The sequence below is a fragment of the Chiloscyllium plagiosum genome, unplaced genomic scaffold (assembly GCF_037043375.1).
Source record: "Chiloscyllium plagiosum isolate Xiang-an unplaced genomic scaffold, Cpla_swu_hap1 HiC_scaffold_36, whole genome shotgun sequence".
Taxonomy (NCBI): domain Eukaryota; kingdom Metazoa; phylum Chordata; class Chondrichthyes; order Orectolobiformes; family Hemiscylliidae; genus Chiloscyllium; species Chiloscyllium plagiosum.
The window spans coordinates 46,080,287-46,100,600 of NW_028270174.1; the positions used below are offsets into that span (position 1 = coordinate 46,080,287).

Here is a 20,314-nt window from a genome sequence, read left to right on the forward strand (position 1 = left end):
AAAGTCGGAGGAGTTGTAGACAGTGAGGAAGGATGTGTCAGGTTACAGCGGGATATAGATAAGCTGCAGAACTGGGCAGAAAGGTGGCAAATGGAGTTCAATGTAGGTAAGTGTGAGGTGATTCACTTTGGTAAGAGTAATAAAAAGATGGGATACTGGGCTAATGGTCGGATACTTGGTAGTGTGGATGAGCAGAGGGATCTTGGTGTCCATGTACACAGATCTCTGAAAGTTGCCACCCAGGTAAATAGTGTGGTGAAGAAGGCATATGGCGTACTGGCTTTTATTGGTAGAGGAATTGAGGTCCGGAGTACTGAGGTCATGTTGCAGTTGTATAAGACTCTGGTGCGGCCGCATCTGGTGTATTGTGTGCAGTTTTGGTCGCCTTACTATAGGAAGGATGTGGAGGCACTGGAACGGGTGCAGAGGAGGTTTACCAGGATGTTGCCTGGTATGGTAGGAAGATCGAATGAGGAAAGGCTGAGGCACTTGGGGTTGTTTTCATTAGAGAAAAGAAGGTTTAGGGGTGACTTGATAGAGGTGTACAAGATGATTAGGGGTTTAGATAGGGTCGACAGTGAGAATCTTTTTCCACGTATGGAGTCAGCTATTACAAGGGGGCATAGCTTTAAATTAAGGTGGGGTAGGTATAGGACAGATGTTAGGGGTAGGTTCTTTACTCAGCGAGTCGTGAGTTCATGGAATGCCCTGCCAGTAGCAGTGGTGGACTCTCCCTCATTATGGGCACTTAAGCGGGCATTGGATAGGCATATGGAGGATAGTGGGCTAGTGTAGGTTAGGTGGGCTTGGATCGGCGCAACATCGAGGGCCGAAGGGCCTGTACTGTGCTGTATTCTCCTATGTTCTATGTTCTATGTACAGTCCCATCAGGATTTTATATGTTTCTATGAGACTCCTCCTCTTTCTTCAAAATTCCAGTGAGTACATGCCCAGTTGATCAGTCTTCCCTCTTATGTCAGTCCTGCCATCCCAGGAATCAATCTGGTGAACCTTTGCTGGGATCCCTCAATAGTAAAAATATCCTTCCTCAGACTAGGAAACCAAAACTACACACAATACTCAAGGTTTGCCCTCACCAAGACCCTGCACAACTGCAGCAAGTCATCCTTACTCTGATACGCAAATTCTCTCGTTATGAAGACCAGCATGCCATTAGTTGTCCTTGTTGCCTACTGCATCTACATGCCAAACTTCAGCGACTGTTCGACCATGACATCTGGGTCTCGTTGCACCTCACCTTTTCCTAAACTCCCACCATTCAGAAAATAATCTGCCTTCCTGCTTTTGCAACCTGAGTGTTCCTCAGTTCAGACCGCTCAGCATCCTTGGGCAGGCCAGGGGCAGAGGGGTCTGCATTCTAATCAATACCAACTGGTGTTCAGATGTGGTAACCATGGCAATGTTATTGTTCCCCTAGCCTAGAATATCTCACAGTAAAGTGCACATCCCTATGGCATGCCATGCAAGGCAAATCAGGACAGGTCTTTTATGCTTAGTGGTAAGGTCTTGGGGAGTGTTGCTGAACAAAGGAACCTTGGAGTGCTTGAAAGTCAAGTTCCATGTAGATAATATAGTGAAGAAGGCATTAAGTATATTTGCCTTTATTGGTCAACGCATTGAGTAAAGAAGTTGGGAGGTCATGTTGTGGCTGTACAGGACATTGCTTCAGCCAGTTTTGGAATAATGCATACAATTCTGGTCTCCCTGCCACAGGAAGGATGTTGTGAAACATGAAAGGGTTTAGAAAAGATTTACAAAGATGTTGGCAGGGTTGAAGGATTTGAGCTGTCGGGAGCGGTTGAATAGACTTGGGGCTATTTTCTGTTGAAGGGCAGAGACTGAGGGGTGACTATATAAAATCATGAGGGGCATTGGTAGGGTAAATAGGTAAGGTCATTTCCCCAGGTTGTGGGAGTCCAAAACTAGGGAGCGTAGGTTTAAGGTGAAAGGGGAAAAATGTGAAAGGGACCTAAGGGGTAACTTTTTTCACACTTTGAGAGGCTGGTGTGTTTGGAGCACATTCTTGAGGTTGACTTGGTTGAAGTCACCGTCTACAGAATGAGCTACCACAGGAAGTGGTGGAGACTAGTACAATTATAACATTCAAAAGGCATTTGGGTGGATATATGAATAGAAAGTGTTTAGAGTGATATGAGCCAAATGGGACTAGATTTATTTAGGATAGCTGGTTGGCTTTGACGAGTTGGACTGACGGGTCTGTTTCCGTGCTGTACATCTGTGTAATTCTATGCCTCTAAGTTCAGTTCCATTATCCTGACAGTCGTCTACATACCACCCCTTGTGCACTTGAAGAAGTACACAATACTACAAGCAGTCACGAGACAGAATATCCTGAGGCTTTGTTCATCGTAGATGGTGACTTCAACCAGGTCAACTTCAAGAATGTGCTACTAAAATACTATCATCAGGTTTATTGTCTCACTAGAGGTCCAAACACCCTCAATCATTGGTGTACAACCATCAAAGATGCCAACCACTCAATCCCCGTCTGTATTTTGCAAAATCAGGTCACAATGCTGTGCTCCTCCTCCTCCTTACAAGCATCAATTGAAGCATGAGGACACCATACAGAAAGTAGTGCAGCATTGGTCCGAAGTAATGGAAGGATTTCTACAGGACTTCGAGTCAGTGGACTGGTCCATATTCAAGAATTTAGCAGCCAAACTAAATGAGTCTGCCATCACAGACTTTATTCATAAGCATGCTGAAATGGGCGGCATGGTGGCACAGTGGTTAGCACTGCTGCCTCACAGCGCCAGAGACTCGGGTTCAATTCCCGCCTCAGGCAACTGACTGTGTGGAGTTTGCACATTCTCCCCGTGTCTGCATGGGTTTCCTCCGGGTGCTCCGGTTTCCTCCCACAATCCAAAAATGTGCAGGTCAGGTGAGTTGGCCATGCTAAATTGCCCGTAGTGTTAGGTGAAAGGGTAAATGCAGGGGAGTGGGTCTGGGTGGGTTGCGCTTCGGCGGGTCGGTGTGGACTTGTTTGGCCGAAGGGCCTGTTTCCACACTGTAAGTAATCTAATCTAATCTAAGAAATTAATCTGAATATTCCCCAACCAGAAACCATAGAAGAACTGGTCGATATACTCCCTACTGAAGTCCAGATCTGAGGCATAAAAGTCAGGTAACCCTGAACAGGAAATCCAGGTACGACCTTCGTAAAGCCAGAGATGCCAAAAGGAAATACCAAACTTAGCTTGAAACCCAGACCAAACACACGGACACCCATCATTTGTGGCAAGGCTTACATATACTGGACTACAAAGCAAAGTTGAACAGAATCATGACAGGCCAGGATGGAGTCCCTGGTTGTGCACTCAGATCCTGTGTGAATCAGCTGGTAGGAGTACTCACAGACATCTTTAACCTCTCATTATTATGACATGCAGTCCCCACATGCCTCATGAGGACCACCATCATCCCAGTGCCAAAGAAACATCATGCAGCATGCCTCAATGACTTTGCCCAGTGACTTTGACCTTCATAATTATGAAGTGTTTTGAGAGATTAGTCATAGCTCATATCAACTCCAGCCTACCAAATTGCCTTGATCCTTTGCAATTTGCCAACGGACGCAACAGGTCCACAGCAGACTCCATCTCTGTGGCCTTACTCACATCCCTGGAAAATCTGGGTAACAAGGTATCCTATGTCACGTTCCTACTTATTGATGACAGTTCAGCCTTCAACACCATAATTCCAAACAAACTCATCTCTAAACTCTAAAACCTAGATTTCGACTCTCCTGTCTGTAACTGGATCCTCGATTTCTGATCTATAGACCGTAATGAGTAAGATTAGGCAACAACACTCCCTCCATCATAACACCTGTGCCCTGCAAGACTATGTTCTCAGCCCCCTATATATTCCTAATACACTCACGATGGTGTGGCCAAATTCCACTCGAATTCCATTTTCAAGTTTGCTGACAATACCACCATTATAGATCGGATCTCAAACAATGACGAGACAAAGTACAGGAAAGAGATTGAGTGCTTGGCAGAAGTGGTGTAAAGACATCAATCTCTCCATCAATGTCAGCCAAACGAAACAGCTGGTCATTGATTTCAGGAAGCAGAATGGAGGGCATGCCCCTATCTGTAACAAGGTTGCTGAGGTAGAGATGGTTCAAAGTGTCAAGATCCTGGGTGTGATGATCACCAACAATCTGTCCTGGAACAATCAAGAAAGCACAACAATGTTTCTTCTACCGCAGGAGGCTAAGGATATTCGGCATGTCCACAAGAACTCTTACCAATTTCTATAGTTGCACCATAGAAAGCATCCTATCTGGGTGCACCACAGCAAGGCATGGTAACTGCTCTTCCCTAGACTGCAAGAAGCTACAGAGAGTTGTGAACACAACCCAGATCATCACGCAAACTGGTCTTCCATCCAGTGACTCCATCTATACTTCCTACTACCTCGGGAAAGCATCCAACATAATCAAAACACCTCCCACCCCATACTCCAACATAATCCACCCTCTTCCGTCAGGCAGAAGACAAAGAAGTTTGAATACAAATAGATTCAAAGACAGCTTCTTTCCCACTGTTAGCAGACATCTGACTGGATCTCTGAAATGTTAATTCAGCTCTCTTTCTCTGCACCTTCTCTGCAACTGTGATACCTTATTCTGCAGTATGGTCTGTTACTCTGATGCACTTCATACGATATGATTTGCCTGTATTGCATGAAAAATAACACCTCTCACTGTACCTCAGTACATGTGACTAATGATAAATCAATCAGTTACTAACTGTGCAAAAGGTTTACTTCTCACACCACATTTGCCTCTTTTTCTGTGGTGCACTGATTGTTAAAGGCAAGAATACAGGCTCTTCACATTCCTGGCTGATTTTTAACAAAGGAGATTCTCCAATCAGCATCTATGTCCCAATGAATAAAAACAATGATTTAAAAAAAAACACAAAATTCAACTTGATCACACAGGCTGCCTCCTTAAGTCCCAAGCATCAAAGATACCACTCTTCAGGCAATATAATTTCATTCAAGTGATAGAAAAAAATTTGAATCAAGAAACAGCTGAAGGTACTGAGTACCGCAAGACTATGACCTCAGGCAACATCCTGGCTCTCGTACAGAAGACTTATAGAACATAGAATGTTACAGCGCAGTACAGGCCCTTTGGCCCTCGATGTTGCGCTGACTTGTGAAAATAATTTGATGCCCATCTAACCTACACAGTTTCATTATTATCCATATGTATGTCCAATGCCCATTTAAATACCCTTAACATCAGCGAGTCTACTACTCTTGCAGACAGGCCGTTCCACGCCCTTACTACTCTCTGAATAAAGAAACTACTCTGATATCTATCCTAAATCTATCACCCCTCAATTTAGAGCTATCTCTCTTCACTTTCACCATCCAAGGAAAAAGGCTCTCACTGTCCACCCTATCTAACACTCTGATTATCTTATATGTCTCAATTAAGTTACCTCTCAATCTTCTTCTCTCCAATGAAACAGCCTCAGTTCCCTCAGCCTTTCCTTGTAAGACCTTCCTTCTATATGAGGCAACATCCTAGTAAATCTCCTCTGAATCCTTTCCAAAGCTTCCATATCGTCCCGATAATGCGGTGACCAGAACTACACGTAATACTCAGGTGCGGCCTTACCAGTATCTTGAACAGCTGAAGCATGACCTTGTGGCTCCGAAACTCAATCCCCCTCCCAACAAACGCTAACACACTATATGCCTTCTGAACAACCCTATCAACCTGGGTGGCAACTTTCAGGGATTTACACACCTAGATACCGAAATTTCTCTGTTCATCTACACTGCCAAGAATTTTACCATTAGCCCAGTACTCTGCATTCCTGTTACTTCTGCCTCACACTTTTCCACATTAAACTCCATTTGCCACTTCTCAGTCCAGTTCTGCATCTTATCTATGTCCCTCTGTAACCCACAACATCTTTCCACACTATCCACAACTCTGCCTGCCTTAGTGTCATTTGACTGAATTCAAGAGCTGAGCTTTCGATACTAGAGTAGCGTTTGACCCAGCACAGCATCAAGCAGTGTTTGCCAGATTGAATTCAGTGGCACTGAAGGTGCACTGCACCAACTCACAAAGCCTCCTTCAATAGCCGCATCCAATCCCGTGGCCTATTCATCAAAAAGAAGAACAGCAGATTATGTCCGAACATAGAACAGTGCAGTTATTTCTTCAATCTTCTTGAGTCAAAAGTCTGGAATTCCAATCATTAACAATATTGTGGATGTACCACCATCGACAGCAGCAGTTCAAGAAGTTGGATCATCAATATCTGTTTAAGGGCAATAGGATGGATAAAATATGTTGCCCCTACCAAAGTCACTTATCTCCATGAATGAGTAAAAATATTTCAACATATCCCACCAAAATTTGAGTTGTAGTGGATTGTGAAGAAGGTTACTTCACAGAACACGGAAGTAGGTGGGGTGGGGTGGGGTGGGTTGGGGCGTTGGGGGGGCTAGTAGCTCAGTGGTTAGCACTGCTTCCTCACAGCTTCAGGGACCCAAAATCGTTTCCCGCCTCGGCCAACTGTCTTTGTGGAGTTTGCACATTCTCCCCGTGTCTGCGTGGGTTTCCTCTGGGTTCTCCAGTTTCTTCCCACAATCCAAAGATGTGCAAGTCAAGTGAATTGGCCATGCTACATTGCCCATAGTGTTAGTGCATTAGTCAGGGGTAAGTATAGGGTAGGGAAATGGGTCTGGGTGGATTACTCTTTGGAGGGTCAGTGTGGACTTGTTGGGCTGAAGGACCTGTTTCCATACTGTAGAGAATCTATTTTAACATATGTGGGAACTGCCACAGAGGATTCAGATGAGCACTTTGATGATCGTTCACAGCAAAATGCCTGACAAATTGAAAAGCCAATCAGAAAACTTGCATTTAATGTAATGGAGCATGAAGGAGCTCCATAGCAACTTGACACCAGTCATTGTGCAGCGCTTGGAGGCCTAGACCTCTCAGCCAATGTTTCAGGTTACTGACCTTTCAGCAGAACTCACGTCAGCAACCAACAATGTCAACTGTTTTTCTCTCCACAGAGGTCACCAAACATGCTGAATCTTTCCAGGATTTTCTGTCCTATATTTTAAGTTGCAAGCATCTGCAGTATTTTGCTGATACATACTGCAGATGACAGATATCTCAGCTTCCACTGTGGAACAACTCAATTCCATCAAAGATCTGAGTGCTACACTGGAATCACATAAGGGTCAACTTAATGTGTGTTGAACTCAGTCTGCTGTTATCATAGGTTCAAATAACTGTTCAAAAATGCTTGGAGGGTGTCTGGAGATGATTACTAGGATTACTGAGGCACCACCTCAGGGCCAGGAGTGTAAGTGGCTCTGAGAAAGGTGGGTCTGCAGTTGTCTCACAGGAATGCATCATTTGTCTTCCATACCTACCATTCCATTAGTGCTCTTGTCAATCAGCCAAGCTAACTGCTGTCCCCCATGCCCAAAGACTACAGGACACCACATCTACTGCATAATCTGGATCCAGGTGTGTGCTCTTAGTCAATGCTAATAGTAATAGTCTATTGGTGAATGGGCAAAGACAGAATTGTGCTTACTGATATTACAGCACATGCCTAAGTCCTTTATATATACATCATGCTCCCTTCTTTGTCCTCGCCTTCTGATTCCACCTCTGCCTGCTTCTCAGCTTATCATTTGTTAGCCTGATGGAGGGAGGTTTGCAGTTTTGTTCTGCAGAGGCTGATGTTGGGAGCACTTTTTGATACAAATAACTTGGGTTTGGCTACACAGCACATAGTCTCAAAATTTGCAGACAACATGAAACTTGAAAATATAAAAAACAATGAGAAGGATTGAAACATACATCAGTTCTGCATGGACTGGAAATGAGAAGCTGGAGGGAACATGCAATTTAAGGGAACTGTGATAGAAGGTATGACAGAGGCATTAAAAACTAATAATACAGGAACAAAAGGCTCAGGAGATGTGTGTGTGTGTATATACACAGGTACATGGCAAGTTGAGAAAGCAGTAAGAAAAAAAGACGGCCTTGATATCATAAGCAGAGGGATAGAGTGAAAAAGCTGGCAGGATATCTAACCACAGAAATGGGCATAAACAAGTGCTCTCTTTGCCTCACATGCCACTTGATGCAGAAAGGAACCAAAGAAGAAGAGCACGCAATAAGAAAAATGTGATATAGGAGCAACTAGATGCTGGAATCTGTACAGAAAATAAAAAATGCTGGACAAAATTTGATAACTTTTGTACATGACTAATTGATCCCCAGTTGGAGCACAGTTTACAATTTTGGCACCATTCTTTAGGAAGGATGCCATGACTTCAGGGAGTGTGGAGATAAGATTTGCCAAAGTAAAGCCAGGAATGAGGGACTACAATTCGGAAGACAGACTAGAAAAAGTAGAGTTGATGTCCTTACAGCAGATGAGATATGGTGCTTAAATTTGGTGCTTAAAATCAAGAAGGGTTCTGATAGAATAAATAAGGAGAAAATATTTTTGAAAGGCAGAAGGGTCAAAAATCAGAAGATATGGATGGATGATAAAGAACAAAAAAATTTGAGAAGCAATTTTTTATGCATCAAGACATTATGATCTGGAAAGCATTACCTGGAAAAGTTGAGGAAGCAGATTCCAATAGTAATTTTTAAAAGAGAAATTAACAAAAATATGAAGGGAAAATACTTTCAGGACTACAAAGACAGGGCCGGTGAATGGGACTAAATGGATAATCTTTCAAAAATCTTGTACAGGTAAAATGTACAATGATTCTACGGCCATCAGTTTCCAACATGGTAAAAACATCATGGTACATCAAACTTATTCTCAAAGTCTGTAAGCAACAAGCAGAAACGAGTGTAAACAACAAAGCACCACAGAAAGCATGGAATTTCTTTTATGCTTGAAAATTGAAGCTTTTTATGCCTGTTAGGCATTATATTTCAAAAAGCGCAATCAAGGAAATTTTTCAATCCTTGAAATACCTCATTGTGATGTTGTAAAATATAACCAGTATTACTTATGTTACTAGAAGAAAGTGTACTAACATAGATTGGGCTTCTGGTTTTAATTTTGTTAATCAGCAATTCTCTTAAAGTGATCATTGCCATTATGAATTTTTTTTATAAACAATCCAGAATCTCTGCAGGAACACACAGTTGACTATCCATTCAATGTATATTAAATTACATTACTGTTCTTCATTCATCTCCTATCTCAAAAGCAATAATTTTCTTTACTAATAGTTTGGTCTACCTATATCTGAGAAAGGAGACACTCACTTGCACAATCCGTTCTCTGGTTCCTCAAGTCCGAATCTTTCATCGAAGGTTAGTTGTATTTGCATATTTTCATCAGCTGCTATTAATCTCCACAGCAGCACCACATCTCGCGGATAACTCTGAGGAAATCGTGGACTCTGCACAAATCCATCCTCTGATATTGTGATAATTTTTTCATGCTGATGATCATGTACTCCTAATTCAATTAAAAAAAAAGGCCAATGTAATTGTAATGCAAAACAGAGGGGTCTTAAATCTCAGCCATGACCAATGGATATTACTTACTTCATTTGTCAGCTATAAATTAGTCTGGTATAACAAACATGAATCTCACAACAGCTATCCAATAAATGATAATAACACAAGAGAACCAGACCTACATTGAAATATTTGTAATCTGGAGTGTATTTAACCATCCTCTATGCTATAATATTTTTACCAGGTATAAAGTTCCTTCTTAGTGATTGGCATGGGGCCTAAACTTTTATCACATACTTGGCAAAAGCAAAAACGTTGAAAAAATAAATAACACGTGCTGTTAGGATTTTCAGAGTTTGCCATCACTAAGAACTAGACACGTTAGAGGTTTCAAATGGAAAAAAAAAATTCTTCTTCCTGCTGTTTTGAAGATTGACTGTAAACATTAGAAGTAAATATTTTTAATAATAGATTTAATTTTTTTAAACATACATTACTCAATAAGAACCATTTAAAACTAATTTGTGCATTGTTTAATCTCAAATGCATTCCTGAGGGTTTTTATTCCACCTTTTAAATAACAAGATTTTTTTTTAAATTTAGATTGTTCTTCCTTAAAATCTGCATGGAATGTTCTAAAGCCTTTTTGGCACAGTGATATTTTTTGCACTAAAATCACAACTTACATCAGAAAACTTATTTTTTGCACTAAAATCACAACTTACATCAGAAAACATCGACATCTCAATATTTTATGATTTGCATGGTGAACATTTGTTCCACGGAGGGAAAAATGCATTTGCAAATCAGCTTTCTTCCTAATGAGGTAGACAACAGACTACTTAACAGACCATTGCTACTCTTTGTCTTCTATGACCAAACATAATCATCTAGCAAGCAACAATTTGATTTCAGATAGTCAACATGGTTTCGTCAAGGGCAGGTTGTGTAATACAAACCTAATTGAGTTTTTTGAGAAGGTGACCAAGCATGTAGATGAGGATAGGGCAGTCAATGTGGTGTACATGGACTTTGATAAGGTTCCACATGGTAGGCTGTTGGAGAAAATGCAGATGCATGGGATTGAGGGTGATTTAGCAGTTTGGATTAGAAACTGGATTTCTGAAAGAAGGCAGTGAGTGGTGGTTGATGGAAAATATTCAACCTGGAGTCCGGTTACTAGTTGTGTGCCACAAAGATGTTTTGCGACCACTGCTGTTTGTGATTTTTATAAATAATTTAGATGCAGGTGGATGGGTTAGTATGTTTGCAGATGACAGTAAACTTGGTGGAGTAGTGGACAGTGTGGAAGAATGTTACAGGTTGCAGGGGGACTTGGATAAACTGCAGAATTGGGCTGAGAGGTGGCAAATGGAGTTCAATGCAGCTAAATGTGAGGTGATTCACTTTGGGAAGAATGACAGGAAGACAGAGTACTGGGTCAATGGAAAGATTCATGGTTGTGCGGATGTGCAGAGGGATCTTGGAGTCCATGTACACAGATCCCTGAAAGTTGCAACCTAGGTTGATAGTGCTGTTAAGAAGGCATGCGGTATGTTAGGTTTCATTGGTAGAGGAATTGAGTTCCGGAGCCACAATGTCTTGCTGTAACTATACAAAATGCTAGTGCAGCCGTACTTGGAATATTGTGTACAGTTCTGGTCACCCCATTACAGGAAGGATGTGGAAGCATTGGAAAACGTGCAGAGGAGATTTACCAGGATATTGCCTGGTCTGGAGGGAAGCTCTTATGAGGAAAGATTGAGAGACTTGGGTCTGTTCTCATTGGAAAGATGAAGGCTCAGAGGGGATTTGATAGAGACATACAAGATGATCAGAGGATTAGATTGGGTAGACAGTGAAAGTCTTTTTCCTAGGATGATGATGTCAGCATGTATGAGGAGGCATAACTACAAATTGAGGGGTGATAGATATAAGACAGATGTCAGAGGCAGGTTCTTTACTCAGAGAGTGGTAAGGGCATGGAATGCCCTGCCTGCCAATGTATTTAACCCAGCCACATTAGGGAGATTTAAACAATCCTTGGATAAGCAGATGGATAATAATGGGATAGTGTATGAGGATGAGCTTAGAACAGTTCACAGGTCAGCACAACATTGAGGGTCGAAGGGCCTGTTCTGCGCTGTATTGTTCTATATTCTATGAGCAAAGGCTACAATGAGATCAACAGATACACTGCTCTGGCAGAACCCAACCTAACTGTCAGTGAGGTTATTGCTAAGCAAGTGCTATTGATAGCGTACCTTGATGACACTTTCTACCACTTCGTTGACGATTAAGAGTAACCTGATCGGATGGTAATTGACTGGGTTGGATTTGGCCTCCTCCAGCAATTTGTTTAATTGTCCATCATTGTTAGATGAGACAGGACTGCAGAGCTGAGGTCTGATTTATTGATTTTGAGATTGTCAGTCTCTTGCTGCTTATGTTCTTTTACAAGAAATTAGTCCTTTTTTTAGCTTCATCAAGTTGATACTCATTTTTAGGGCTCTGTGGTGCTGCTCCTGACTGCATTCTTAATTGAACTCGGGTTGATTATCTAGGTTTATGATAATGATAGATTGGAGGATATACCAGGCCATCAGGTGGCAGACTGTGTGTGAGTACAATTCCATGGATGCTGATGGCCCAGAACGATTCATGCATGCCCTGCGTTGAAATGCTAAATTTGTTCAAAATCATGATAGTGCCACCGAACACAATAGTGTTTGTGGTGATGACTGTTAGGTATAATTCTGTGAGAATGACTATGACGGGTATGAGTAGTCTGTGAAACAGCTCTCCTATTTTTCGGCCTACCCACAGAAGTTCTTAAGAAGGTATTTGTAGGGCCAACGGGGCTGAGTTTGCCCATTGTTGTTTCCAGTGTTTATGTCGATCTCTTTAAGACTTATTTTGAATGGTCTGAAATAAATGAGTAGCTTGTTAGGCCATTTCAGAGGGCAGTTAGAAGCCAACTATGGTGTTGTCAGTCTCAAGTCACATGTAGGCCAGGCAGTTAAGGAAAGCAGATTTCCTTTCAGAAACCGCAAATCAAAGGTGAGCGAATTGAATCTTTAATTCTAGATGTTTTTATTGAATTAAAATTTCACAGCTACCATGATGGGATTCAAACTCTAGCCCCCAGTACACTATATAGATCTCTGGATGACTAATCCAATGAAAATATCACCACATCATTGCCTCTCCCATGGTTGCCAAGATTCTCTGTATTACAAGTTGTCATCACACATTACAAGTACTTTATTGGTTGCTAAATCATATTGGATGTCTTGAAACCAGGAACGGCACCACATAATCCAAACTTTATCCTTTTCATATACCAAATTCTGCAGAAGAGCCCAAAATTCAATCCCTCAATACCACAATCAGCAAGTGCTGCAGCTTGCCACTCTTCTATTCATGAATGTTGATACTGCCATCAAACAGCAGAATAGCTGATTGCACCAAAATTGAAAGTAGACCCTAGTAAAGACTTAACTTGTATACTTAATAGCCTCCTATGCTTCACAAATAATGCACTTTAATTTGTCCAATAAAAACATATTATTCAAAGATCATCACTCCGGCAGGTGCAATTCTTTCTTGCGATTTTTGGTTTTAAAATTCTCCACAAACAAAAATGACAATGAGATCTTGCCTTGGAATGTTAAGATACATGTATACGCAGAGATCAAAAACGAACTATACAACTTTAATATTGAAATACATTCTCAACTGTAATTAAATATGATTTTAAAAGGAACACCCATATATACATAATTTGTGGCATTTTTGTTCTTAAATTACAAGCAGCTTTCTTACAGAGATGATGTAATCAACCTAAACTCAAAATTACTGTGGTTTAGACAATAACCACATGTAATATGTGCATTTCCACTGTCAGCTGACTAATACCACAGGCAGAATGTTACAAATAGTGCCACTGCTAAAGCTGGCAATGGAATAAAGTGTATTGCAAAGTGAATCCAGCACTTACTTTCACAGTGAGTGCCAGCATTGACAATACTGTAAAGGCAAACATTACAGTGGATCAGTAGCAAAGCTTCTGTTTAGCCCTTGTGGCCATAATGCTGACAGGGCCAATGGAAAACTGAAATCTAATTACAGAGAACATCTTATAGGTTCCAAAATCCATGTTTTCTTTCAAGTGACAAATGGAGAGAAAAGACCCCAAAGGTTATCATGGAATCCTTTAGGATTGAGATCAGAGTTCCATGGAATTTTTTTGATATGTGTCATACAAAGTTTTAGAGCCACTTCGCTGGACTCATTCCAAATCTTAACCTTCTATTTTCCCTACATGGCCAATACCCTACGCCTTGAACAAATCAAAAGCTCCTTCTATTTACTATTACCATGGAGTTGGAAATTCTACTTTGGCAAAGATTGCTGAATATTCTCCAAGAGTAAAAATACATGACAGAAATGGTTGCTCTGTTGCTATAAGCTACAAGTTGCATCCACATGTTAAATTTTTATTACACATCTATCAATGACATAACAACAAGATGGTTATTTAGTGATATCAGTTCTTAAGAATAAAAGTCGTTTTGAATATTTTTTTTTTAATTTGGCCAAGTGATATCATTAACCATGTACAGAATATACCATGGGCAGCTCAGAATCTTGCCAACCTAGTTTTTATTAGCATTCAGGACCTTTTCTACCTCATCACCATGATGGTTTTTGAAGTTTGCCCATCTGAGCATTCTTAAGGAAGGTAGCTCATTAGGAAGCCATTTCTGTGAATCCTGACTAATTAAGGAAGGAGTGGAGGTGATGGTGGAAAGGCTGAACAGGCAAAAAGGCCAATGGAAAAGTGTCTAATTGCGGCTGCACAACAACGTCATCCCATCCTAGGCAAGATAGCTCATACATAAACATATTATGGAGCCATCTTAACATACAATTTTGAAATGTTCTTGATACCTGTCTTCAAAGTTGTTACAATATGCCCATAATCTTCAAAATGATGTGATAAATGTATGCGTTATCTAAAGGTATGTCCTTGGCTCATTATTTTCTCCATGTCTCATTGTCCTTTTAGATTAGATTAGATTACAGTGTGGAAACAGGCCCTTCGGCCCAACAAGTCCACACCGACCCGCCGAAGCGAAACCCACCCATACCCCTACATTTACCCCTTACCTAACACTACGGGCAATTTAGTATGGCCAATTCACCTGACCCTGCACATCTTTTGTGATGTGGGAGGAAACCGGAGCACCCGGAGGAAACCCACGCAGACACGGGGAGAACGTGCAAACTCCACACAGTCAGTCGCCTGAGGCGGGAAGTGAACCCGGGTCTCTGGTGCTGTGAGGCAGCAGTGCTAACCACTGTCCTGTGTCTGTCATTTCATTTCCCAATAATCTCCTTAAGTTTTAAGGCACATATCATTGATATTCTCTTTCCTTGCATTCCTCTTTTTAATTGAAACCCTCCCTCCATAATGTCTATTATTGCTTATGTATACCCAAATCAGACACTGGCTGATTCTACTTAATTCAGCAAATTTGTTGTTTGTTCGTGCTCCTCAGCATTTCATCATGTATGTCATTTTCTTCCTAACTGATATTTTCCATTTTCTCGAAATGGAGAAAGGTGACCAGTGGTGTTCCACAGGGGTCAGTGTTGGGGCCACTGTTGTTTGTAATATACATAAATGATCCGGCAGAGGGCACTGTTGGTATGATCAGCAAGTTTGCAGATGACACAAAGATTTGTGGAGTGGCAGAAAGCATAAGGGACTGTCAGAGAATGCAGGAGGATATAGATAGACTGGAGAGTTGGGCGGAAAAGTGGCAGATGGCTTTCAATCTAGACAAATGTGAGGTGATGCATTTAGGCAAGACTAATTCTACAGCGAATTATTCAATGAATGGAAGAGCCTTGGGAAAGGTTGATGAGCAGAGAGATCTGGGAATGCAGGTCCATTGTACCCTGAAGGTTGCTACACAGGTGGATAGAGTGGTCAAGAAGGCATATAGTATGTTGCCTTCATTGGACGGGGTGTTGGGTAGAAGAGCTGGCAAGTCATGTTAAAATTGTACAGAACGTTGGTTCGGCTGCATTTGGAATACTGTGTACAGTTCTGGTCGCCACATTACCAAAAAGATGTGGACACTTTGGAGACGGTGTAGAGAAGGTTTACGAGGATGTTGCCTGGTATGGAAGGTGCTAGCTATCAAGAGTTGACTAGGTTAGGTTTATTTTCACTGGATAAAAAGAGATTGAGGGGGGACCTGACTGAGGTTTACAAAATCATGAAGGGTTTAAACAGGTTGGAGAGAAGCAAGTTTTTTCCCAGGGTGAAGGATTCAGTAACAGAGGTCACGCTTTCAAGGTGAGAGGTGGAAAGTTTAAGGGGGATACACGCAGCAAGTACTTCACACAGAGGGTGGTGGGCATCCGGAACACGTTGCAAGCAGAGGTGGGAGAGGCAGGCACGGTAGATTCATTTAAGATGCGTCTGGACAGATGCATGAGTAGGTGGGGAGCAGACGGATACAGATGCTTAGGAATTGACTGACAGGTTTAGACAGTACAGGCTTGTATCAGCCCAGGCTTAGAGAGTCGAAGGGCCTGTTCCTGGGCTGTAAATTTTCTTTGTTCTTTGTTCTATCCAATCTCTCTTCCTAACAAACTCTCTAGAACAGGCAACATCCTGATAAATTGCCCTGCTCCTTCCCAGTGCAATCATATCCCTCCTATAATGTGGATTGCACACAATACCCTACATTCACCCTAATCAGCATTTTATACAGTTGCCACATAGCCGCCTTACATTTAAACTTTAGACCTTGGCTAATGAAGACGAGTATCCCACATGTCTTCTTAGTCACTTCATCTCCCTGATCATCATTCAGATATACTTGCTGACAAGCAAACATACAGACAAGGAAGTTGATGAACTATGTAGTACTGAAAAACATTAAGGATGGTGACAGTGAAGGTTGCCAATTAGGAAATCATCTAGTACAATAGCTCTGGTGGTTCGGCACTGGCAACTGTGGAATTCAGACAATCATTTGGTCCTGGCTTGGTATCTTAAAACTAATAGGTTAATCCTGATTGGACAGGAGAGTGGGAAGAGCAATTGGATTAGAAAAACAAAAAAGGCCAAACACTGGTAGACTTTTGCAAAAGGACTTGACTCATGATAACTCATGATAATTTAGTTGAAATATATGACTGAAACAAATAAAAGAAATTATTTGCAAGAAGTTGCAAATGTTTGCCAAGAATTTGCATTTCTAAATACTGGTTAACAATAAATTTAAGCAGGAGAAAGTGAGGACTGCAGATGCTGGAGATCAGAGCTTAAAAATGTGTTGCTGGAAAAGCGCAGCAGGTCAGGCAGCATCAAAGGAACAGGAGAATCGACATTTCAGGCATAAGCCCTTCTTCAGGAATGAGGAGGGTGTGCCAAGCAGGCTAAGATAAAAGGTAGGGAGGAGGGACTTGGGGGAGGAGTATTGGGAATACGATAGGTGGAAGGAGGTTAAGGTGAGGGTGATAGGCCGGAGAGGGGGTGGGGGCGGAGAGGTCGGGAAGAAGATTCCAGGTCAAGAAGGCGGTGCTGAGTCTGAGGGTTGGGATGAGAAAAGGTGGGAGGAGGAGAAGTGAGAAAGCTGGAGAAATCTGCATTCATCCCTTGTGGTTGGAGGGTTCCTAGGCGGAAGATGAGCCGCTCTTCCTCCAGGCGTTGTGTTGCCATGGTCTGGCGATGGAGGAGGCCAAGGACCTGCATGTCCTTGGCGGGGTGGGAGGGAGAGTTAAAATGTTCAGCCACAGGGCGGTTGGGTTGGTTGGTGCGGGTGTCTCAGAGGTGTTCTCCGAAACGTTCCACAAGTAGGCGGCCTGTCTCCCCAATGTAGAGGAGGCCACCTCGGGTGCAGCGGATGCAGTAAATGATGTGTGTGGAGGTGCAGGTGAATTTGTGACGGATATGGAAGGATCCCTTGGGGCCTTGGAGGGAAGTGAGGGGCGAAGTGTGGGCGCAGGTTTTGCATTTCTTGCAGTTGCAGGGGAAGGTGCTGGGGGTGGAGGTCGGGTTGGTGGGGGGTGTGGATCTGACGAGGGAGTAGTCTTTCTGGAACGCTGATAGGGGTGGGGAGGGAAATATATCCTCGGTGGTGGGGTCTGTTTGGAGGTGGCGGAAATGACGAAGGATGATACGATGTATCTGGAGGTTGATGGGGTGGTAGGTGAGGACCAGTGGGGTTCGGTTCCTGGTGGCGATTGGAGGGGCGGGGTTCAAGGGCGGAGGAGCAGGAAGTGGAGGAGATGCGGTGGAGAGCATCGTCAACCACGTCTGAGGGGAAATTGTGGTCTTTGAAGAAGGAGGCCATCTGGGTTGTATGGTATTGGAACTGGTCCTCCTGGGAGCAGATGCGGCGATGGCGAAGGAGTTGGGAATATGGGATGGCGTTTTTACAGGTGGCAGGGTGTGAGGAAGATAAGGTGAATTTGACCCATTTGGCTTAATTTTACCAGTGTAGTAACATCTTGTGTATATTGGTTGGTACTGTAACATGAGAAATTCTGACCATTTCTCATCAATTCTCAAAAGATTATGATGGTGATTGGGACAATGTAGATGCTGCTGATCATATTTAATATCCCAGGCATATAAGCTGAGAACCAGTCATTGCTAAACAATGTGCTACAGTAGGCATTCTCCAGCCAAATTCTTCAATTGCCAAACTAAAGAGATTACCTTAACAGATTCTTGTCCTTCTGTTGACCTCTCCCCATCTACTTGTCAATTTTATTATTGGAATCTGTTCCTCCTAATGTGACTGAGATTCTCTAACAGTGGCTACAGTGCAATTGTGCTACAGAGCTCAAACCCACGTTAAAACCAAACCAGCTCCATAACTACCTTGATGGTTGAGTTCTGCAACAGATGGCACACTGATCCACACAGATGACATGTCCCACTTGCAAGCTGTGTTTTTGTGTTCATCTCTGTCAGGATGAAACCAACTTGGGAACCTGCTCCTGATTTCCATCCACTGCCCCCTGCTGGGTAGTGAGTGTATGGCTGCTTTGAGACCAATGTCGCCTCCACGTTTTCTTCCTGTCTGGCCACCTTGTCCAAAAACAAATGTGCAGGTTAGGTGAATTGGCCATGCTAAATTTCCCGTAGTATTAGGTGAAGGGGTAAATGTAGGGGAATGGATCTGGGTGGGTTGCGCTTCGGCGGGTCGGTGTGGACTTGTTGGGCCGAAGGGCCTGTTTCCACACTGTAAGTAATCTAAGTAATCTAATCTAAGTAAAAGTGTTAAGAACTCAAAAGCTAGTTGAGAAGCTATGTCAGAATCAGATCAAGATCTTCTGAAAATCAAAGAAGTACTACAACTGAAAAAACAGAGTGAATTTAATGTCTCTCTTGTCTCTGCTTTTGCAATTTGCTTGATTTTCTCACTGAAATCTCTTCTGCTTCTGAATACTGAAGACCCTAAATTATTTTTGACTATAACTTCTCACATACTTTGAGAGGGGAAACTCTGTAATCCCTCTCTAGCCTCTGAACACTGTTTGGTGCTGCTCTCTCTCTCTTGTTCTCTATTAGATGAATAATCCTGGTGCCCATTTTGGAAACAACTGCCCAGTGGGAAATGACTGTAATCAGATCAACATCTATGGACAGAATTAGATGGGTATTAGTGGGCATTCACACTCATCTTGACAGATTCCCATCTGATGATTGAGATTAAACTGAAGAGCGTTCACTTTTCCTTTCCTTTCTCATTCTTTCTAAATTTTTCTCCGTTATCTCCAAATACATCATTGTACAAAGCAGATTAGTGCATCATCTTCAATCACAGGAGAAATAGTAAGTAACAGGGCCCTGCCTCTGACCCCTTGAACCATTCCATGATGTCATAGCCAATATGTCTTGGTCTTCTTTCCTGTCTACCTCTCACGATGCTGCTTCTGAACAAAAGATATATCAGACTCAATGATCCAGCCTTCAATGCTCTCCAGGAAAGAGAATTCCAAACATAATTATCCTCTGGGAGAAGAACTTCTTCATCAATTCCATCTTAAATGGGAGACTCACTATTTTAAAATTGTGCAACTTCCCCACAGGGAAATATCCTCTCAGTGTCTACCCTGTGGGGCTACCTCAGAATCTTTGTTTCAATTAGATCACGCCTTGTTTTTCAAAACCTCAATCAGGATAGGCCCACTCTGCTCAAGCACACCTATGAAGGCAAACCCCCATCCCAGCAATCAGCTGATAGACCCTTTTCTGAATTGGCCCAAATGCAAACGGATCTATCCTCTGTACGTTACTTCGTGTCCTATATTGTCACTAGCAAGAAATGTAGCATCTCATAAGATTAACCAAAGATTTAGATAGTCTGCAGTGAGTGAAACAACATAGGTTGTATATGGAAGGAAATATAATACTACTTAAGTTTTCCTGTCTGACAATGATTAGCCCTGGAATTGCTGATAGGGCAAGGGATATTGAGAGACATCTAGTCAAAGCAGTAAGTGATAAACTTTATATTGAACTACCCAATTGGTGGGCATACTGAAGACCAGTGCAGGACAAATTGTGATATATGGACTCATCTAAGACCAAAGGGAAGTTTTAGTTTTGCTATTCTGACTCGTGATTGTTAACCAGCTACCTGTTCAAAATTTTAGACAGTATATCAGTATATAACAGATTTTTAAAAAGTATTGCTTAAATTGTTATGTCAAAATTTGGATAACTAGGTTAAA

General features: G+C 42.2%; 1 protein-coding gene across 2 annotated transcripts in view; it reads right to left on the reverse strand.

Annotated features, from left to right (window-relative positions):
• pdgfc (platelet derived growth factor c) overlaps window positions 1–20,314 on the reverse strand; it is a 421,124-nt gene that overhangs the window by 272,189 nt on the left and 128,621 nt on the right. Inside the window, exons 2-3 of one of the 2 annotated variants that reach the window (XM_043708811.2) lie at window positions 18,456–18,665; window positions 9,347–9,542 (exon numbers count right to left, since the gene is read on the reverse strand). In XM_043708811.2, coding sequence (XP_043564746.2) covers window positions 9,347–9,542; window positions 18,456–18,665 — 406 coding nt within the window. The remainder of the gene's footprint in view (window positions 1–9,346; window positions 9,543–18,455; window positions 18,666–20,314) is intronic. The other variant, XM_087980140.1, reaches the window with a different exon arrangement.